At 38.9% G+C, this 23,875-nt stretch overlaps 3 protein-coding genes across 3 annotated transcripts; 2 read left to right on the forward strand and 1 right to left on the reverse strand.

Annotated features, from left to right (window-relative positions):
• The first annotated feature begins 593 nt into the window (after positions 1–593).
• On the forward strand, positions 594–2,651 carry LOC147514354 (uncharacterized). The gene is made up of 2 exons (XM_086592560.1): positions 594–728; positions 1,284–2,651. The coding sequence occupies exons 1-2, from the start codon at positions 594–596 to the stop codon at positions 2,649–2,651; spliced, it is 1,503 nt and encodes a 500-aa protein (XP_086448686.1).
• Positions 2,652–19,172: 16,521 nt separating this feature from the next.
• On the forward strand, positions 19,173–19,517 carry LOC147514355 (GRF zinc finger protein). The gene has a single exon (XM_086592562.1). The coding sequence runs from the start codon at positions 19,173–19,175 to the stop codon at positions 19,515–19,517; it is 345 nt and encodes a 114-aa protein (XP_086448688.1).
• Positions 19,518–22,522: 3,005 nt separating this feature from the next.
• LOC147514356 (uncharacterized) lies at positions 22,523–23,353 on the reverse strand. The gene has a single exon (XM_086592563.1). It carries the CDS (start codon positions 23,351–23,353, stop codon positions 22,523–22,525), a length of 831 nt encoding a protein of 276 aa, XP_086448689.1.
• Between the last annotated feature and the right edge of the window lie 522 nt (positions 23,354–23,875).

Below are 23,875 nucleotides of genomic sequence, written 5' to 3' on the forward strand. Positions count from 1 at the left end.
CCCAAGTAATGGATAACGGTGTGTGTAGGCAGGACAATGGTGGCGGCGACAATCCAAATATCAGTGGTGGTACTAATAATGACATATTTGACAAACCACTAGTCGTTTTACCATCATTTGGTAGGGGTATGGGTGATGGAGAAGGAGCGCAACTGACAGAAGAGAATCGGTGCAGTAGTGAATGAGTTGACCGCTTGAAGGAAAGAAGAGAGAAATCCCAACACTAAAAGGAGGTTGTGGTTGACGATGGTCGCATAGAAGATGCACCTCCAACTGAGTGGGTAGCTCCAGATCCAAATTTACTGATTGTGGGTAAGGAGTTCCCTGAAAGGAGTTTGTTTATTTTTCACATGAAGACTTTTGCAATTAAACATAACTTTGAACTATTAAGATTGAAAACGGAATGGAGAAGGGTGCAGTTTGGATGTAAGGGGGCTGAGATGAATAGTTTGAGTTCCACATGCCCATTTCGCGTGTACTGCAGCACGAAAGGTTCATATATATGGGGTGTGAGAACCGTAAATAACTTTCACACATGTGGTTGCCAAAAGGCTGGTGAGTTTAACCGTGAGGTGTCAAGCAGTTATGTCACCATGTCATGTAAAGACCTTTTGCAGAATGACAGAACATATAAGGCAATGCACATGAGAGCAATGGTTAAAAAGTGGACTTCAGTAGATATCAGTTACAGAACTGCGTGGCGGGGAAGGGAAAAGGCTCTCGAAGAGGTGCGTGCATTGCAAGACGGTCAACTTATGTTCCTATTTGAAATGCCTGTCATATAGGCAGCTTAGATATGTAACTGATCAAGATGTGCGAGACACTTTATACGCTCTGAACAACACTATATACATTGTAGACCTAATACACTGTGATTCAGTTGAACAATGTATTAAGATATGTTATTGTATTTTCATACGAAGATGTAGTAAGATCTGAAAGAGCCTCTGTAAGCCGCGTATGCCGCTATATAAGAATTGAAATAGAGCTTAGATATGTAACTTAAAAAGTTATTACAGACATAGTACAAGTTCTTCACGACGCTATATACGCTATGCGTGCCACTATATTGGATGTGAAAGACAACTTAGAAATTAAACTTATGAAGTTGTTCACGCCACTATACCGGTTGTGCACAACACTGGATAAGTTTAAAATCTCATAATATAATCCCTACACCTTTTAGACCTAACAGACTGTGTTTCAGCTCAGCACTGTATTTAGATATGTTATTGTATTCCCATAGGAAGAAGTTGTATTAACTATAATTGTAATGTCTACAGATTCAAGGTAGTTTCGACCAATCCTATCAACTACTCAACACCTACAGTAAAGAATTGAGGAATGTTGATCGCTTCAGCTTTACAGAGCTGCAAAGAGTGGGAAACACAGATCGCTTCAAGTGTTACTTCTGGAGCTATGAGATTACTGTGAGGAGCTTCCATCACACATGTAGGCCACACATAGAAATAGATGGCATACATTTGAGGGGGAGATCAAGAGGATGTCTGATTTCAGCCATTGTTGTTGATGGTGATAATCATGTTTTGCTTGTTGCTTTTGGTCTGGTAAGCGGTGAAGACAATGAGAACTACAATTGGTTTTTGCGTTGCCTAGGAGACCAAGTGGTTGGGTATGAGACTCTGTTAGTTATCATATCTGACCGGCATCCCAATCTGGTAGTCAAAGTCCCTGAGGTGTTTCCATGGGCAAAACATGTCTTTTGCATGAACCACATTTGTAAGAACATGTCGGGTTTGACTCCGTCAGTTTCGCTTATGAGGAAGATTAAGACAGGAGATAAGACAACTCAAGAGTGGTTTTTCCATGCTGTGATGAAAGATATAAAGAAAATGAACTCAAGTGTCTACGATAAGCTTATGGAGATTCCGCTGGATAAGTGGGCATGTCACACCTCCATAGTAAAGAGATATGGCATTGCCAACACTAACCATGTTGAGTGCTGGAACAACATGATTAAGGATGATAGGGCCCTTCCAGTTGTTTGTTTAGTGGAAGCAATTAGGGAGAATCTCAGTGCGCACTACTGCAAGTATAGAAAAATGGCGGATGACTGGGCTGCCCACGGTGAGAGGTTCACACCCAGGGCTACTGGTTTGGTGCGAGCCAACATCACCAAGGCATTGGAATTCACACACTCAAGGGCTGGGACTGGGGAGTATCTAATCAAGACTGACCATTGTCGAATATTTCATGTCAATCTTGAAAATAGGGTCTGCTCGTGTGGGTATTTCCAACATATGGGAATCTCGTGTGCACATGCATGCAAAGCCATAAGTGTGAGCCGCCAAGCTTCTCATATGACATATGTCGATTCGTACTACAGTACTGCAAACTGGCAACGGTGTTATCGTGAGGTGTGGGTTGACATTCCGAGTAAGGAGCAGTGGGACATTGATGAGGAGGAAGAGCGCGTCCTGCCCCCTCCCTTGAAGCTCAAACCTGGTCGGATTTCTATGAAGAGAATGAAGATAAGAGCAGAGCATAAGGGTCCAAAGTGTAAAAGATGTTGCACTTTGTGCAACATAGAAGGGCACAACAGACGTACATGCAAAAACTTCGTTGATGACAAGGGGGCTGAGCACCGTCTTGCGAACCCCGAAGCAGTTGACAAACATCGTAGGCTATGATAGTAACAGTTCTTACTTTGTCACCATCTAGGACACAAGATAAAGCAGTTGACATTTTTTGCCCTTCTTCCCTTTTGGAATTGCAACTGTTTGTTATTGATATTTTGGTTGTTGCAAGAATGGGATTTTGTGGGTGCTTTTGAACATGTAATTGGTTATGGCTTCAACTGCTTTATCTTTAATTTTGCAATTATCTGATGTGGCTTCAACTGTTTATAGTTTCTTTTGAAGATCCTCTTATATAAGTTGTATATGGCAGGATATAAGTTATTGACAATATTAAATAGCCTTCCGAGTGTCCTATAGTAGGTCCATGCAAAAAGTATCTTGGCAAATGATTTGGGAGATACTATTGCAATTTTAATGATTCTAACTTGTGCAGTTGCTCAATTTTTGTGTGGTTAGTATTGTTGAGACATTTCTTATTGAGGTTGTAAATGAGGTGACTAAAACGGGGAAATTATCGTCCTCTTACTTTAAATGATGATCTAGAATTTAAAGTATCATTTATCGCAATTTTTTACGTGAATTTTGGGCAAGTAACAGATGGAATTTGTGGGACTAACGGGTGCCCCCTTTTTATCTCTTATTTGTTAGGGCCAGTATTTATTTTGGTAGTTGCAAAAGTTGGATTTTGGTACTAGTAAATGGTTTGGGGCCGTAAATGGTTACACTGACTTGTCCTTGGTAGAATTGATTTATGTATTAAACGGACATGTTTACGTAGCTTAAAATGCAAACGGACATCATATATATCATGCCTTCTGTTAAACAGATTATCCATGAGTAACGTATATAGTGCCGTGAACCACGTTCAAATACGCTTATTAACATGGTCATGGTAGTACGCCACTACATAAGATGATTAAAGGCACTATATAACATTCTAGTGGGATTTTGTGCATATATAGTGCCTTGAGAAGCTTATAATGTGCCTTAAACGCTGATAAGGTGTTGATGAACCATTTCGATAGTACTATTGCTATTTTCTAGAATCTAACTTGTGTATTCTATCTTTCCATATATAATTTAATAAGCGGACCATAAATAAGGCAATAATCCCATACATAGTTGTTGGGTCTAGGATTACCATCGTTTAGAACCTTCCTAGAGAGTGTCTTTTAATTGACTGTCGTCCAAGGAAGGTTTTAATGGCTATTGCTCTATTACTTGATCAACGGTTGAGATTAAGAACCTGAGGTTGGATGGCCTAAGATAGCAGCCTTGTGAAATGGCTTTCCCTTCTTATTATAAGATAGGTCGTATAAAATATGGTTTGTGCCCTACTTCCCCAATACCGATATTCTTAGGGCCGATATTCTTAACTATAATCGTTCTCTTTCTTGTTGTCAACTTCGTCAGTGTCGTCTCGTTCCCCAATTGGGTTGGTGAATTTACTCGAAGACATACTAACTACGATCAATATGATAAATAAGCAAGTGAATCCGTCAGTAATGAAGCAGGTTGATATTCTCTTTGGGAAGATGGATAATTTTTTTACTGATAGTGATATTCTGATGAAAATGAGGGAAAGAAAATTGTGTCGTTGCGGAAGAAAGTGGAAAGATGTGAGCTCAAGAAACGTAAGTTGGAAGGCATCCAATCTGTTGTTTTGCTAGATTCAGAGAACAGTTCTGGCGGGAGTCCGATTTGATTCATGAGGGAGAACGGCTTGTATTATGTTGTTCTGTTTTTATCCCTTTAAGTATGAATTGTATGTGTTTGACGAAATGACTCTTACTTTTCGCTAATTTCTTCTAGTTTGTTCTTTATGCTTCTTTAACCCATTTGCAAAATAACTGAATTGTTTGAAGTGATGCATACAAAATAATAACCTTTCACAAAATAAGTAGATTATTTGAAGTGCTGCATGCGTCCTTTGGAAGAGATTCCCCGAAGTGATGCATCCTTTGGAAGAGATTCCCCGAAGTGATGCATCCTTTGGAAGTGTCCTTTGGGAGTGAAACGTCTTTATGTTATTGGTGACTTTCCACCACCACCTTCCAGTAAATAGTAACGGCCCAAATAGTAAACATGCACTATATAAGCATGGGTGTTGGTGCATGAACTATTGGTGACTTCTCATAACGATGGCCCAATCTTCTAAAAGAAAGGGGAAAGATGAGGGTTGCGTTCTTCCTCAGGAAATGTGCCGACAGATTCTTCTCTGTGCTCCATTCCCATTGTTCGACAAATCAAAGCTTGTTTGTCGTGAGTGGGAAAAGAGTAGGTTTGACCCCTCATTCATAAAAGATTATGTTTTGAAGACGAGAACTCTTCTAGGTTACATAATTCAGACTGCACACAGTTGGGAAACGACAACATCCTTCTCTTCGAACGTTGATCACATTCCACCACTTCCTACTCCTTCTCTGGACTTCTATGGATATGGTTTCAAAATCTTGGCGTCTTCAATGCAAGGTATCCTTTTAAGTCAGAAGGAAGTTGAAATGAAGGACGTGTACTACCTTTGTAAACCCACGACGCAGCAAATGTTTATGTTGCCCAGTCCTAAAACTAGATTTCGGACACAGTGTATGGGTTTGTATGTGCGTTTTGTAGAACCATTGGAGTTTACGATACTGCATTTGTCAAAAGACTGCAGAGACACTATAAGACATTCTGAAGTCAACAACCGCAGGGTAGTCATTTCCCATGTGGTTGAAAAGTTCAACTCCCGCATACGCAAATGGAGAAGGTTGCAAGATTTGGAGTTGTCCTTCAAAAGTGAGCACATTGAAATGAATCCGGGTATTGTGGTGAAAGGATGTTTTCATTGGCCTATTCGTGACGGGGGGGGGGGGGGGATTTTGCGATTCAATATTGTCACCGAGAGATGGAGTAAGATTGAACTACCGTTGACAGGCTACCGCTGGAAGAGTTTCAACGCTTTCCAATTTCAGGGAACAATTGCAGTTATATTCTCCTATGGGGGTTGGGTATCCTACACATGAATTGGAGCTTCGACTTTTAATTGACAACTGTTGGGATGAAGGTCGGAGGTTTAAGTTGGACAATTTGTATGCTGAAGGCATCCGTCGACCCCATTTTGTGAACCTACTGGATAATGGTGTTGCCGTTTTTAACTGTGGAAGGCAAATGGTGTGGTATAATTTAACAAAAACTGAGGATTTGATAATCAAAGAAATCCCAAAGGTTGGCAGGAACCACATTCATTAAGTAATGTCAGATTTTGTACCAAACGAACGCCTTATGAGTATGTCAAGGTATGGTTGGGAGTCGAGTTGGGGCAGATGGAAGGCGTTTCTGGACGAGAATTTTTGAAGATGCAGTTAGAGATCGTTCTCTCCTGTTATCAAATCTGCATTCTTATAGTTGGTTGCTGGATAAGTTCTTGATAAGCTTCCTAAGATAAGGCATGTTCGTGTAAAGCGTATACAGGCTCACGAAAAACGTATATAGTGTCCTTAACAACTTTTATATAGTTTACTAACTTGTTTATATCGGACACTATTTTATTTTTTATAGATAAGTACTCGAGGAAATATGTTTTTATAGTAAATTTGTAATGTTTCGAATATTATTACATCTGACATTTCTGAGATATTTGAGATTATGTTGGTAGGTAGGTATAATGATTCAGGTAAATCTTAAGACAATGATATATTTATATCATACAATGTTTCTATGTTTTATCACAAACAAATATTAAGATTGATTAACATTATTGGGTACATCACAGTAGCCTGATTAGTAGACAATTGACCAAAATTACATTATAACAAACAAGTTTCCGAAAAAGACATAAGTCCCCACGAATAAAAGCTATACAGAGTATTTCAGATTTTTGTCGATGTCGAGGAACTCATGTTCAGTAATACCACAGTCAACTAGGTCCTTTGCCACGGTATTACGGATGCAATCTGCAGGTCTTCCGAATTGGAGGTGATCACCTCTGATTAATTGGACTGCATATGCAAGTACAAACACTCCACAATTCCACCCATCAGTTTGTTTTATACAATCAACATGTTCTACTTGCCATTTCCGCTGCAAGAACGTAGGGTGTATACAATTTAGGTCGTGCAACAGGAGACTGTACGGGAGCAAAGCACACAGCTTATCTATAGTTGGGGAAGGGTCGATCACATTGGAAACCAATGAATCGTACACAAATCACGTCTAATTATTAAAGTCGAAGACAACAAGGATCCAGTGCTGGTTGTTTCCCACATTCAAAGCCATCATCAATCCCTTCAATTTTGCCGCGTGAGGGATGTGACTGTTTTCTTGAACTAAGTCTTTGAAGGTCATGCTTAGGCTCCACGATATTACTGAAGTAGTTTTTGTAAGCTTTTCTATTGTGGTTAGACTCCTATCACTGAGGGTGGCTTGCAGGGTTCCATATAACACCTCCATCGAAACCTAAGTTAATAGACACATAAGTAATTTGCATCACTGTATTAGAAAAAATGAAGAAGGACGATCGTTGGGAATGTCTAATAAATTACTGGGACAAGCGTGTCAGGGATGATAGTGTATCTAGCATAATGTGTGCGGAAATCTGGATCCACCGTTTCATTATTCCACCTATTCAAAAGTTCCGTGTAAACAGAAAGAACCTGTGGGGGAAAAAATATAACAATAATAAATAAATAAAGGAAAAGAAGTTTGCCATTGTGTGTACCTACAGGCCATTGTTTTCAAACCTCATCATTCAGCCATTGTTTGTCATAAAGCAAGTAGAAGCTCCTTAGATTAATGTGTAAGCCTCGGCCAAAACATCTGACTTTAATAATTGGTGCAATAGCTTCCATGTTTGGTTGATCATGCTGCCACCAGTACTGTGTTGTGACATAGACGGTAGTGGTCCTTTTCACTGGATCATCCGTAAGTTCACCTCGAGTGCATACGATAGAGTTTACGCCAATTAAGCGCGTTCGTCCCGAAAAGTATATGTTTGAATCTTTTTTGGCATAGTTTTGCCACTTCTTCTTCTAGTACACTAAATTTGTTCCACTGGGACTCATTCGTGCATTCCTTTTTGTGACTACGTCAATTAACAATATTGTTTGAGGACAGTACCTTCAAATACATTCTGACAAATCCAGATTAGTGGCATAGGCCGTTAGTACATACTCAAGACTATTCAGAACTTAAGGCTTTCTCTTCATCGGACATTTATGTGAAGAGACACGTTCATGGTGGAACGTATATAGGATCGTGAACAGCTTATAGTGTGTCTTTAAGAATTTATATAGTGGCTTAAATAACTTCTAATTTCTACTTATCTACTTGTTCGTGGGAACCTTACATATGACACTACATTAGCGTGACAAGACACTACATACGCTGCTGAAGATTATATGGAGTCTTCAATAACTTTTCAATTTCCTCTTATGAACTTGTTCGAGGGAAGCTTATATATGACACAAGATCAGACGTCACAAGATCAGACGTACGACATTATAAAGGGTCTTGCACAACTTAAATAGGGTTATATATAAGCCTAAATTAAAATGTTAGTAAGTGTACATTAAAAAGTTGTTCACGAAACTAGATAAGGTGTTCGAACAGATTATATAAGCTGCCCCCCACGATCATGTTGAAGCTAAGTGTTTAAGTGAAAAAGCAAATAAAATTATCTTTGACATATTGAATATGTGTCATACTCTTGGTTTACCCCTTATCATTCGTCTGGGTTCCATCCACTTCCTGTTCAGTACCGTCACCACCATCCTTTACAGTACCCTCTTCGCCGTCCTCGAAGTCCACTTGACGACAACGAGCAGCCATCTTAACATACTCTGCAGCAGTAATTCCACACTCCAATAAATCCTTTGCAATTCTCTGTCTGATGTATACTTTGCGCCTAGGGTCAAAATCTGGTGACTTATTCATGAGAAGACAGTCAGCAAAGGTCAATGCATAGGCCCCACAACTGTTGTCATCATTTTGTTTGCCGCAATCAGCGAACACAAACTTCCACTTGGTACGCAATTTGGAGTGATCGATACAGTCTTTGTTGAAAGCTAACATCCCGTAAGGCAATATGGAGAGTACCTTCTCCAAAGTCGGCCTGGGGTCAAGCTCCCACTCCTCACCACTCTCAGCAGTAGCCAAAGAATCAAAGATCTGAACAGACCAGTCTCTGAAGTTAACTATAATGAGAATCTAATGGATGTTTCCAATATTAACCATCATCATCAAACACTGCTTCTCCGCTATGTCGTTAACAAATGAAAGGAAAACCCTTGTCATGTTGCCTATGATTAAAGAGCCTCCCAAAACAGAATATGTGACTTCTTTGATCTTGGTTTCCAAATCAATTTTGTCATCGTCAAAGGTCGCTGCCAAACTATTGTGGGAAAAGTACATACAACGCTGTAGTCATGGAAAGGAAAATTTATTAGTTAAGGACGTCATGCAAGCTTTCTCATAAAAGGACTTCTTGGTGGGTCAGCTTTTATATGTCCTTAACAATTTTTAACTTGTTAACTTGCTTGGGGAAGCTTTTATATGAGACAATATACAAAGTGGATGACAGTAGATAAGATTCTGAAAACCTTATATAACATGTCCATAAACACAATACTATAAGTTGTGAAGATTACCAAAAATTATGACGCAGATATAATGTGGTACTTTCGTTCATGTACCATGTCCAAGTACCAACGCCGCAGCAATTCCATGTACATATCGACAGCCTGCAGACCAGCACAGAATTAGTACAAATATTTAGGCAATATATTTCCAAACAACCGCGTAAGTAGAAGATCAGTGAGAGAGACATACGATATCATTGAGCCAACCATTCTTATACAAGGTGTAGAAGGCAGATAGATAAATGTCATCTTGGTAGTTGTACCGTCTAACAACATATGTTGGGTTTGTACCAGGAAGATCGTGCAGTTTCCAGTAATACGTTACCCGTTGAGCAGTAGTAGTCAACTTGGAATAGTCATTGGAGAGCCTTTTCCTATTTGCAATCCCCGGTGGCCTATCCAGTAATGGGCCTTTGTTGAAAATGCTCCGAATCAAGGGTTGGCAGAAACGGGCAACTTCCTTTTAAAGTTATGGACAGTTCACTGTGTCAAATTTGCACGGTCACCTACTCACCATGTCGGCCTGCGCTATGGGGGAGACACAGAGTTTCGTCCCTCATCCTCATCGTCACTGGACTGCTCATCCTCAGCGTCACTGGACTGCTCACCATCCTCTACATTCTCGTCCTGTTCACCACTCACCGATACCAACGTAAAAATGTTCAATCATAGAACTTTGATTCAGTTCAAATAAAATATAAAAAACGTTATTTAACAGCATAAGTAAATGCTATTTAAATTTTAACCTTTGTTTCAGCACAAGTTTCTTTTACATTCCCATCATATGTCTTTGCCGCATCAACCACTTCAACAGCAGGAACATATTCCTCAAGGTCCGCACCATCCCCAACATCAATAGGACTCTATAACATAACCTCCTGGACAATCTCTTGTTGTTCCCCACTGACCGTCACCTGGATAATAATGTGTTCAATCATACAACTCATCACAAGTAAAAAAAATTACTTAAAAAAAGGGAAGAAGATTACTACCAGTACTTCTTAAACAACATATTGAGAAAATTCACTCAAATTTCACCTTTTCTGGAGTGGAAGTTTCTTTGCCATTCTCGTCGATTGTCTTTACTACATCACCATCGTTTAGACTGTTCAGAGCATTGTGATCATTAATGTCCATGTCCTTAACAGCTTCACCTCGTGTTTCCGCTCTCGCTTGCTCGGACTGCTTTTTTTGAAAAAAGTCGTTGCGGATGTCAGCATTAGATATGCCTTTCGTTAAGTGATCACCTGCTCTTCTCTCCAGCTCTGGCTGACTCCGATTCAAATAGCAATCTAGCTTTTCGGAATCGGGTAACTGAGGTATCAAGTGCAGTCCAACACCTTCTTCGGGGTTGGGTTGGCTACCATTCAGTATGTCAGTGTTGTCATAAGACGAAGACTTTGACTGGAGATTAGCTACTTTGCATGGAGATCTCAGCCTCTCCACTAAGGTAGTGTTAATGTCTTCCAAAGTGTCCATAACACTTTCCTGGGCTTCAACATCATTTTCGTCCAGGGACTGAAAATAAACAAATTTTTAGTGACATTTATTACATACAGTATCACTGCTGATATATCAAATTAAGCCTGTAAATGAAACAACGGAAATCATACCCGTCCATTGATGGTCCCTCCAACAACACCTGCGTGGTCTGAAAAAGGAATGGTGTTATCCATAACAGCATGTAACATCTATGTCTGGCCCCAACTAATATCAGCTTCATCTTCGGGCAAGTCACGCAAACGACGTAAAGGACTCGATAAAGACTCTTCTTCAGTGACATTAGCAATGGGGCTATCATCGAGAAGACTTTCCTCAAAAGTTACATGTCGCTTGCTATCCTTTCTTCCCGGACAACTCCTCGGTATAGGTGCTGTAGAGCATTTATCCTTGCCCACGTCTTTTACTCCTTCGGCCTTCTTCGAGGCCGACTTCTTTGAAGGGGGCACAACTTTTACGATACTTACTTTCTTCTTGGAGGGGACGACTTTTACTCATACGCCTTCTTCGAGGTTGACTACATTGAAGGGGGCACAACTTTTAGTGCTATTGCTTTCTTCTCCGGTGGGGGGGGGACAACTTTTACTGCTTCCGTTTTCTTCTTAGAGGGGGACTTATCTTGTAATACGCCTTTTCGCTTTGAGGGGGACAACTTTTACTGCTTTAGTTTTCTTCTTAGAGAGGGGGGGGGGGGGGAGGACTTTTACTGCTTCAACCTTCTTCTTTGAGGGGGGACAACTTTTATCTGCTTGACCTTCTTTTTGAGGGGTCACGACTTTCCACGACCTTCGTGTTCCTCTTCAAGGGCGCTTTCGACTCTTGCTCTCTTAGGAGCTGGCTGTTTTTCAACGTCATCCTCACCACTATCCCCTGTTTCAAAGTCTTCTGAACCACTATCCTGCCCTGTGTCCCCTGTTCCAATGGAACATTTTCTTTTCACAGAAGGGTCCACCATAATCTGGTCGAACCGGAGTTTTTGGCGGCTTTCAAAGAGGACATCCATGATTTTAAAGTTAAGGTTCTGCTCTGTTTCTCCCTTTTTTTCCTGTAAAAGAGCAATACAGTTACATATGATCAAATAAGAGTGAGGAGACATCCAATAGGAGTGAGAAGATACCAAATAGGAGGGAGACTATATCAAATAATAGTTACAAACCATCAATGAAGAGTTAGACATACAAACAGAGGTAGGTGTCATAATATAAGAGTGACAAGCCATTATGTACTACTGAGAACACTTTAAAACTGGCCTCCAATGCAGCTCTGACAGCGGGACGAGCTTTCACATCATCTGGTATCGTCAACACATTCCTGAGAAACAGTTTCTTGTTGACCAACTTCGACTCCCATGTATTCCCCCTCGTGCTTTTCCCAGGGAAATCTGACCACCCAAGAAACCATTGGAAGTTGTTATCATTCACCCTTCGCGAGCCCAACTTGGGCAAGTGTAGGTAAATACAAAGTGTAAAAGTCATAGCACAACCATGTAGACACGCAGTGAAGAGTTCATTCGTCTTTTCCCTAAACTTCTCCTCCATTTTATCACACAATTTGTCGGCACTTTGCTTGAAGGTATCGAAAGCAACCCATCCCCAAGGGAACTGATCAAACTTTTCCACATCGCTTGCAAGATCAATATGGATGACACTCACTCCTTTGTGTCCAACCGGGATCAGAAACGCGCCAAGCACATACAACCTATTCAGCAGATAGACATCCTCTAGTAAGTTAGGGTCTGCCTTGGCTTCCTTCCTTGCAGCCAAAATCTCCTGCAATTTCACCGCACCTTTGAATGTCTTCTGCATTTTCTCCAAGCAAGGAAAATACTTTTGGCAGAATTCAGATGAATCCAACTCATCCATTTCAAAATATTCTTTGGGAGGATAAGCTGTAGAGAGGCCCGTAAGTAGGGTGAAATTTGATTTTTTTAAAGGTGAAATATTCTCCTTTCAACCTGTATGTCATCTTAGCAACCCTCCTTGAAAAAACAGACACAATCAGATTGTCTTGCGTAACCATATCTTCTTCTATATCTAGAAGAAAACCCAATGGCGACCGCCTAAAATCGTCTACCTCCTCCTGACAAAAATCTGAAAACAAGGACTGCAGACTATTTGTACAACTGCGTGTTGTTATCTTAACATTGATCTTCAGCTTCACATTTCTTCTACGTTTCACAGTCTCACTGTTCGGGGCCCCCTTCGCCTTCCCAATTGTTGCCACCGCTTTGACCTTCGCCTCTGTAATCCCCTTGCTCTCTGTAATCTTCTTCTTCATGCTACAAACATTGAAACAAGATTGCTTAGATAATTTATCAGAAATAGCAAAAAACCCAACTTAAAATGTTTTCTGACCCTAATATACTTTATTGGAAAAGCAAATCAGTGTCACGACTAGCTTATATAGAGTCAACAAACAACAAATAATTCAACAAACAACAAACGGCAACAAATAACTCAACAAATAACTCTAATGTAGTTTAATTTTCGGGCTTTACTGTGTGTTCAAGGAAACATTACAGATATGTGTTGACTATAATGTCTGCTCAAGGAAAAACTCAATTTAAATTCTAAAGCTTTAAACCATTTTGAGGACAAACAATATAGAGCAAACATTATATATATAATACTTCGAGTTAAAATACATGGTTTAGACTATGTCATCTCTGTCGAACAAATAAATAAAGAGTATGCAAGTAGAGATAAAAAAAAACATACCTTTTTGATAAATAGTACCCCTCCTCTTTAAATAGAACGGAAATTCTTTGGGAATGTCGGTCGTTCTTTCCAATTCGAGTTTTGGTTTTGAGATTGGGTTGAGATTAGCTTTGAAGAGAGATGAATCAGATGAGATATGATAGACCGATCAAAATATAATTTAAATATAAAAGTGGTTTAGATATTTTTCGTTTGGCTTAGTTTGGGCAAGTGTTTTACCCCCTAAAACATTCGTCACGTGCTAAGTTGCATCCCATAATATTCCATCTGATTTAAAACACTAATAGTTATTAATTTATTATATATATAATTAATTTATTCTTTTATTATTGTATATCATATTATATCAAATCATAAACTAATAATATAAAACTATAATAACAAAATAATAATAATAAATGACAAAAATATATATTTATACTAGTTTTTATAGTGGTAAAATAAATTATTCAAAGAAAATAAAATTTTAATTAATATTCATTTTCCGATCGTATATTTATCCAATATCTGATTCGGATTCGATATGAAACTAAACTCGGGGGGTCCAATTCGGGATAAATCGGTAATTTATCCTGGTTTGGATATCGGGATAAATTTGGATATCGAGATAAATTTTCGGATTCGAATTCAAACTTATGCATAAAACAAATCAAATCAATATTGAAAACTTGTGATAGAGTTCGAACATATAGCTCTGAACCGTCAAGATCCAAACTCGAGAGCTACTAGGATACTTGATGAGCCAACTCGAACTTGACTCAAAAGAATTTGAGCTCGACTCGAGAGACACACGTGCTCAACTCAAACTCGCTAAAGCTCGACTCGCTCGATGACCAGCCCTAGTGACTTCCGATCGGAGCAGATCGGATCGGATAAAGTGCTTTTGGGAAAATTTATAATTTTTTTCGGATGGCAATATCCTTTCCAAATCCGATCCAATTATGTTTCAGATGACAATTTTTTTTCCGAATTTGGAAAGTTCAGAAAATCGATAAATTTTCGGAAATTTCATAATCCACAAAATATGGAAGTAAATCGGAAATATGAATTATATAATCGGAATCTCTTTTAGGATAACCATATTTTTATCCAATTAATACATTCATTAAGCAATAATTGTGAAATCTATTAATTCAGTAAACAAGTTACACCTTTTAACACGTTCATTCAGCAAGTTTTGTCTTCATGTTAATGCATTAATTCAGTAAATAGGAAGATGGGAGAAATTGAGACATGTACTAGAAGGGCAGCAGTATTGGAACCCCATAAAATAGGACTAGCACCCCTCATGGTTGATCTTGAACAACGTATTTAGTGTCGTGTAAAGCTTATGTGGTGACCTATATCATCCGAAGGGTGCTAGTCCCACTTTATGGGGTGTCAATACCGTCGCCCATACTAGAATGACAATACTGATTTTTTGAAATTGTGAGAGACAATGTTCTACTTCTCTAGGGTTTTTATTTGGTTTGTAAACTATTGGAATTTCAGATATCGGAACTCAAATATCATGGCCAAATTCGAAAAATTATCGGATCGGAATTTGGAAAAATTGGGTTTTCGGAAAAGAGAGACACCCCTAGCTATATATCACAATTGTTAGCATGACAATTTTAATAGGTATTGGAAATTCCGAATACTAAATAAAATGCATCAAGACACTATACTAGATAACTGCAATCAGTGGGGTGTGAGCAGAGGTGGAGAAGAGAAAGTTGGGTTTGGTTGACAAGGAAGGAGGGAGAGGGAGAGGGAATGAGCGAGATTGAGGACAGACAGAAACCAACCAAATAACCTTTTGTCCACTTACCCCCTGTCGGCAAAAGATCGTTCGCTCCGCTCACTTGATAACATAAAAAAGGGGTGCTAGTCCTATTTTATGGATGTTATATAGTGTTTTGATGCATCTTATTTAGTGTCTTAAATAGCTTATTTGGGGACCTATATCATCAAAAGGGCTGCTAGTCCCATTTTATGGGTTGCCAATACTGCCGTCCATTATTTTTGGGAAAAATCGGATATAAACTTTTTGATAATCAAAACACAAATATTCTTGTCAAATTCGGCAAAATATCGAATTGGATTTCAGAAAAACACAGATTATTGGAAATAACTGGAACCATTCTAAATAAATTATTCATAATTGTGATCCATCCTGAGAAAATTGGGTCTTCAAGAATAAATTATGAGAAAACTCCTTTACCACAAAGTTGTTCCAGACACGATACAAGTTATTCGAGGCACTATACAAGTTCTGAACGACACTATATAAGAATACGGAGAAAAGACTCTCTCTATTGCTCTGAGAAAATATCATTTACCATAAATAACTGTTACTGGTAACTTCTGAAGAATACATGTCAGTGGTAACTTCTGAAGAGTACCTGTCACAGGTATTTTTGGGGAAGGATATTTCAGTCAGGATGACTATATACCCTGTTAACCATCCTGAAGAAATATCCTCTCCCACAAATAACTGTTACTGGTAACTTCTGAAGAATACATGTCACTGGTAACTTCTGAAGAGTACCTGTCATAGGTATTTCTGGGAAAGGATATTCCATTCAGGATGACTATATGCCCTGTTAACCATCCTGAAGAAATATCCTCTCCCAAAAATAACTGTTACTGGTAACTTCTAAAGAATACATGTCACTGGTAACTTCTGAAGAGTACCTGTCACAGGTATTTCTGGGAAAGGATATTTCAGTCAGGATGACTATATACCCTATTAACCATCCTGAAGAAATATCCTCTCCCACAAATAATTGTTACTGGTAACTTCTGAAGAATACATGTCACTGGTAACCCTCAAGAGTACACATCCGCAGTATTTCGAAAAAGGATATTTAAGTCAGGATGACTATATACCCTGTTAGCCATCCTGAGGAAATCCTCTACCACAAATACCTGTTACTGGTAACTCCTGAAGAATACTTATTACAAGTAACTTCTGAAGAATACCTTTTACTTGTAATTTCTGAAGAGTACCTATCACAGGTATTTCTGGTAAAGGATATTTTCCACAGGATGGCTAATACCCTGTTAGCCATCCTGAGGAAATAACCTCTACCACAAATACCTGTTACTGGTAACTTCTGAAGAATACTTGTTACAAGTGCTCCTCTTGTAGTGTCCAGTATAATGTATGATTCAGCCTTTATGATGTCTCACACAACCATCTTAAATTAAAGGTTTCACTTGTCTAGTAGTTGCGAAAATAAATAAATAAATGTTAAGACAATCCAATACGATAGAGTGACTACCCTTGCCTGTTTCTTTTCATCATACCCTCATCTTAGTCTTCATTATTTGTACCTCCACCTTTATTGTCCTCGTCTTCCTCACTATCGGATTCATCACTACCCTTAACCTTCTTCACCCACCTAGCCATTTCTTTTGTGCGCCCCCCTATGATACGCACCCTAGAAGGAGAAATATCGTACATAGTATCTTTATCACTCTCGTCATCACTAGCTTCGGTTGCAGCCGTCTTCTGTTCTGCCTCAGACTCAATATCAGTGACAGAGTCATTCTGACCACTAACATGACTAATACTGTTGGAACCGTTATGGTTGATTTACAAACTGCGAAAACCACGCGCAACGAAATAAGGGTTCTCACGGTTTTGGTTAGGAATTCATACCTTTAGATCAGCTTGATTATCTCTGAGAATACGAATCAGCAATGAATCAACAACCTCAAGGTCTTCTGTTGTATTCCTATGCCTGGATTGGACGTTGTGTGGGCAACGATCTACCAATCCCCTTTGTCTCTCTCTTTGCCTCTTTTTCCAATCAAGTGAATAGTCAATTCGGCCAAGAAGAAAAGGTTGCTTTATATATAGGCTACAACAGGGACCATGAGGAGAAATTAGGGTTGGGCCTCCTGACGGGCTTGGGCTTCCCATGTTCGCCCTGAACACACGACCCAAGTCCATCAACAAATGACTTATTCCACTAAAGGCTATTGTTGCACTGCCGCTCTAATCCCAAATTAAGTGTCAGCGTTTATGGGCTCCATATTATATGCTTGTTGATCTCCCCGTGTTTAAGATATCGAATGCTCGTTGATTAAGTCAAGTTACTTACAACTACATTAATCAACTTTTTATGTCCTTGAGCAGTACCACTCAACCTCATTGTCATGTCGGATTAAATCCACCTGCAAGGTTTTACATGATAATCCTTATGAGCTCCTCAAAGGAACATCATCAACCTGACTTTCTGTGGGTCACGGATTCCTTCTATAATCAACAGCACACCTTACATACAATGTCAATACCCAATCCATCGAGTTTGTTGATTCACAAATGAATCTCACTAATTGATGATTTAAAGCAATGTACAATGCACATAAGTACCCGTTATTATATCCGGATTAAGAGGACAAGCATCCATAATAACATAGGTGTTTGTTCTCTTATATAGTCAATATAAAGAGAAACAACCTGACTTGGTCATGTTCAATACACACAAAGTGTACTAGTGTAATCCTATAGTCAAGATAGACTAATACCAGATTATACTACAACCGTACCAATGGATTGTCCAAATCTATCTAGGTTGTGAACGTTTGCTTATACTTTATAAGGTACTGATGATATGATCTTTTGTGTGTCACCACACACCATATCATCTACAACATAAAGTATTAGACATATGCATATAACTAATAACAAATATAATATGCATAATATTTGCCCATATGATTCGCATTCAAAATATAAAGAATTAGAGTTAATACAAAAGTAATGTTTTTAGTATATAACCCTATCATAATACCAGCCTTCTTTTGTTCAGTATCAGGAGTACCTTCACTACCAGCTGTTTTCTTCTCTGCCTCAGAATCAATAGGACGATCCTCATCACCATCCTCATAACTTACTTCCTTTGCAGAGGCAATCTGAGCACTAGCTTGCGGACCAGCTTTCTTCTTTTCTACATCAGACTCAATTTCACTGACAGACTCACTTTTCTGAAACCAAAATGATAACTTAAAGCATTTATACAGTCTCCTATTATGCAACTATAGTACACTAGTACAATACAGTATTTAACTAATAATAGGCAACAACTTACTTCACTATCAACTTCAACAACATTATCCGTAGCATATGACATGGCAGCCAATGAGGGTTCAGTAGCTGGTTGAAGAAGCACAGCATCATCCGAACCCATCAATCTAGTGCTCCTCCTCAACTGAGTGCCAGCACGGATAACATGCAACTTTTTCCTTCCAGATGTAGGTTGGCAAATTGGCATATTTCACCCTCGAACTTGTCAACTTTTACCACTTACCCCCCTAAAGTTTAGTTTAGGCAATTTTAACCCTGTACTTGTAAAACGTATCCACCTTCATATTTCCGGTTCATTTCCGGCACCTGAAGAGTGACGTGGATTAATTTTTTTCTTACGTGGAATTTCTAATTTTGAGATGTATCAAATTCTTGCACACTCAGCACACTCTGGTCAAGTCAAGTCAACAAAGACATGAGAAAAATCACGTGACCTACCAACAAAACCACTTGTGCGCGCACAAAAAATTATTCCCTCTCGTATTTTCTATCCCCAAATCCCCAAATACCTAATTTGAAACCCTAATTCACAAATTTTCAAATTGAAACCATGGAAAATCTAAATTGAAACCCTAGTTCACTGTTGTTGCTCAAACTCATCATTTCTGCTCAAACTCTTCATTGTTGCTGCTCAAACTCATCATTTCTACTCAAATTCTAGATGTCTATGTCTAATTCTACCACATCTGTGAACTCTCGAGGCAACTCCCGATTCCGAACCGTTTGCTATTGTGGACTTGAACCCAAGTTATGGATTTCTCAGACGCCAACGAACCCCGAAAGAAGATTTGTTGGGTGTAGAAAGTTTCCACACCCAGAAAGGTGTTTATTCTTTGTCTGGGTTGATCCACCGGCAGGGAATGATCATGAAGTGATTATTGCAGAACTGAGAGCTGAAATTGCAGAATTGAGAGCTGAAATTACAGAACTGAAGAAGAAGAACGAGAAGAAGAAATGGATTATAGTGTTTGTTTTTGCTTACTTGTTGTTGTCCTGGTTTAAGTGAATTGTATCGACTTTAAAGATTGAATGTATTGACTGGTTGAAGTGATTTTTGAGATGTCTTTGGAAGTATGTTTTATGCAAACCTTACTCGTTGAGTTTTTAGATGATATGTGGATGTGAACCATTACAGAGTAGAGAGCATTAGAGTCGGTAGTGTCTGTTTGTTCTGAATGAAACAAGCTATAGATGATGAGAGCATTAGTGTCTATTTATCAATTTGTTCTGAATGAAAAAACAAACCAAATTTGTGCCTCCTGCTGTTCAAATGAGATAGACATCACATTCCACATTATAAACTTAGAATTGAGCAAATTGAATGGTAATCTTTTCCAGAGCAACATAACTTAAAGGCACAGAGCAACAGAGAAACATAACTTAAAGGCACAGAGCAATAGAGCAACATAATACATAACCAAAATACTGACAATTGTTCCAACATAGCAACATAACTTAAACAAAGAAACATAAAATAGCTTTGTTCCAAAATACAAAGCAATATTAAACATATCAACATCAAACAACTTTGTTCCAAAATATAGAACCAAAATACTGACAATTCCTACTGACAATACTAACAATGCCTACTGACATAACCAAATTAAATAGAGGTGTTATATCCTCCAATTGGTCTTGGTCTTGGTCTTGGTCTTGGTCTTATAGCCCGTACCCTGAGGCTTAATACCCAAAGTCTTTGTTGATCTTGTATTCTTGGATGGACCTGAATCAAGAATCACGGCTGGAGTTGATGCAGCTTTTCTAGTAGGAGCTTTAGGTGCAGCTAATGTTTCTGTCCCTGCAGGTGCAGCTGATGTTTTTCTGGCAGAGGCTTTAGGTGCAGTCTTGGCTGGACTTGTATCTAAAATCACAGCTTTGCCTTTGGGTTGTTTACCTTTGGGTGCAGCTGATGCTTGTGTCTCAATAAGAGCAGTTGATGATCTTGTATTCTTGGTAGGACTTGTAGCAAGAATCACAGCTTTGCCTTTGGGTTGTTTACCTTTGGGTGCAGCTGATGCTTGTGTCTCAGTAAGAGCAGTTGATGACCTTGTATTCTTGGCAGGACTTGTAGCAAGAATCACAACTTTGCCTTTGGGTTGTTTACCTCTGGGTGTAGATGATGCAGATTGTGAAGCAACAACTGGATTTGATGGTTCTGTCATAGTTGGGGCCTACAAATATGACATGTGTGTATATGTATGAAGTATACAAATTAAAAACAAAACCAATAAACAGGGCAATACCACATTTACCAATAAACAGAGCAAGACCATACCACATTCTCTTATACTTTTAAGTCTCCCTCTTATAAATGTAGTGTTATCAGCTTTCATTTTTAAAAGCTCTAAGCCGCTTTACTTTTTAAGTCTCTGCTTTCTCTTAAACAAGTTATAAATTTCTGATTTCTAGCAAACTTTAATTTTCTACACATAGCAAGTTAGGCTATATATGGCAGTACACAGTGAAGTAGAGACAAATAAAGGAGTTGTAAAGGAAGTACTAAGAAGTTGTAAAAGAGAAGAAGAAGTGTACTCAGAGACAAATAAAGGAAGTACATGATACTACTAGAAATAGAGCAATACCATATCATTTTTGGATCTGCTTTTAGGATTTGTTTTACTTTGAGGTGGAGCTGTTGTACTTGGAGGTGCATTACTTGGAGCTGCTGTACTTGTGGGGGTACTTGGAGGTGGAGCTGCTGTACTTGGAGCAGTTGTACTTATGGGGGCACTTGGAGGTGGAGTTGTTGTACTTGTGGGGGCACTTGAAGGTGGAGCTGTTGCACTTGGAGATGCAGTACTTGGAGCTGCAATACTTGGGGCCTACAAAAAAAACATTGTTGACCCAAAAGTAAACAAATTAAACATCATATGTTTAAAGATAAGAATGGCATTATTGATACCTGTTTCTTCTTTGATCTCTTTTGTGGTGGTGCACTTGTGTTCCCCTCTTTGTTTTTTATTTTCACCTTCGAGTAGATATAAATATCCAAAATAACCCAAACAACAATATAAGTCAATAATGTAAATATCCAAAATAAAAATAGAAATAATAAAATAACCACTTTACAAATCAATTTAGGTTGCCTTTGAGTTGGTGCAATAGGTTCTTCGATCCTTTCTTGTTATGCCCCATCTCCTTACAGTTAGAGCACCTCATATGTTTCCCTCTCCTTGAAATTTGTGGTCCCTTCTTTGGTGACTCATGTGGGTCCTTCCTCCTATTTCTTTTTGGGGTCTACCGGGCATTCTTTTTGCCTTTGGAGGCAACAATTTTATACATTTGGTCTTCACCCATTGTACTTCTCCATTCAAAGGTTTTATATGTTCTTCATAAGCATGCTTAACTGTCTCAACCTTATACCATGGCTGCACAAAATTGTCCACCCTCTTGGTAGCTTTAAAGATGGCAGAAATTGCATGACAACATGGAATCCCAGTAAGAATCCACTCTCTGCAGCTGCAAATCCTCTTTCTTAGGTCAACTGAATATCCATCATTCCCATTACTAACCTGAAAATCTTCAGCCCCATGGTATATGCACAACCAGTCTCTACTTGCCATCTTGTTTTCTTCAATGGTTTTCCTAATTCTTGGAGCAAACACATCAGTCCACTTCTGCATTGCTTCCCTCTTTTTTTGCATCCTGTTTAGTATATAAATCCTGATGTCCTCCAACATATGAATTAAGGGCTTGAGCCTTGCTCTAATAATACAACTATTAAAACACTCACTCATATTGTTCTCAACTGCATCACAAGAAGATGTATCCAACTGAAAAGCTTTACACCACTGTTCTGGATTTTGTTTGGTCCTCAAGTACTCTGCTGCATCAACTGACACTAATTCAATCCTTTTCATGTTCCTCTCATAAACTGGAATGGTGGTACTTCTAGCAGTCATCCAAAAAAGTCCTTTTAACATAGAACCATTAAATCTCTTCCTAAAATTGGCATATACATGCCTTGCACAACACCTGTGTTCTGCCAATGGCAAAAGTGTGTGCACTGCATCAACCAACCCCCTTCGTTTTATCCGATATAATAGTCCACCCAAACCCATCTGCCACACCAATGTCATGAACCAACAAATTCACAAACCAGAACCAAGAATCTTTGTTTTCACCCTCAACTACAGCCCATGCAATTGGATACATTTGATTATTCCCATCCCTACCTACAGCTGTCAACAATTCACCCTTTATATAACCCTTCAAAAAACAACCATCCAACCCTATCACAGGTCTACAATGCACCCATCCCTTTTTTAGAGCATCTAGGCATACATAAAACCTTCTAAAATATTTTGGTGAATTAAGCTCATTTGTAGCACTTTCACCCTGCACTCTAACAGTACTACCTGGATTTCTTGTCAGCAACTCATGAGCATAATCATAAACCTTGGCATAGTGATCTATCATAACTGAATCCCTCTCCCCCAATGCAAACTTCTTAGCTCTGGAACATTGATTCAATGAAACATTGATTGCATATGTATGCAAAACAGAAGCAACAAAGTCCTCTAGCTTCCACCTAGGGTTGGCAAGGATTTGAGTCTTGTACTTCTTAGAAAGCCATCTAGCATTGCAAAATTTGGCATTGAAATCCCTATTACATTCATGCAGATCATTTAGTGATTTAATCTGCCAGCTACACTCAACTTGCATTGGACTGGCATGACATCTCCATTTACATCCTTCACCACAAATAACAGTTACCCTGCTTGATTCATTCTTTATAAACTTAATTGGGTAACCATTTGCCACTCCATAATCTCTTAGACAGTCCTTGAACTCATCTTTACTTGTAAACCTCATACCCAAAGCAGGTTCAATTGCAAACATATTTGTCTTTGTATTAAATGTGGGCCAACTCTTCTTTTTCTTTCTATAAACCTCTGGTTCTACTGCTTCATCTTCTTCATCACTCTCTGATGGGCTGTAATCTCCATCTTCTCCATACTCACCGGTCATACCCGGTGTGCTCTGTTTCTTCGGACAATGCCACATCGGGAGGAGCACTAGTCCCTTCACCATTTATGTCATCTGCAGCAGTTTGACTAGCCCCTTCACCATTTTCATCTATGTTCTGCTTACACTTCTTCATTTCAACCCTCATATGCCTAACCTCAAGTAACTCTTCATCACTCACATTGTCTATACTACCAACTTCACTTTCAGCATCACTCTGAGAAGCACTATCATCACTAGCATCAGATTGCTTGTATATAACATAAACTTCTATGTTCCTAAATACATCAGCCTCTTTTACCATTGAGCTTACATCACTATCAGTCCTAAGTGGCCTTAACCCATTTTCTAATTCCACCCCAGGAGTGTTAAATAAAATTTCAGCTATACTACTAG

The sequence above is a fragment of the Coptis chinensis genome, chromosome 2, assembly GCF_015680905.1.
Source record: "Coptis chinensis isolate HL-2020 chromosome 2, ASM1568090v1, whole genome shotgun sequence".
Classification (NCBI taxonomy): domain Eukaryota; kingdom Viridiplantae; phylum Streptophyta; class Magnoliopsida; order Ranunculales; family Ranunculaceae; genus Coptis; species Coptis chinensis.

Coding starts and splice junctions, on each gene's coding strand:
- LOC147514354 (XM_086592560.1), top strand. CDS start 594: ATGTCATGTAAAGACCTTTTGCAGAATGACAGAACATATAAGGCAATG. Junction 729..1,283: donor GGGAAAAGGCTCTCGAAGAG/GTGCGTGCATTG, acceptor TAATGTCTACAG/ATTCAAGGTAGTTTCGACCA.
- LOC147514356 (XM_086592563.1), bottom strand. CDS start 23,353: ATGTTTGCAATTGAACCTGCTTTGGGTATGAGGTTTACAAGTAAAGAT.
- LOC147514355 (XM_086592562.1), top strand. CDS start 19,173: ATGTCTATGTCTAATTCTACCACATCTGTGAACTCTCGAGGCAACTCC.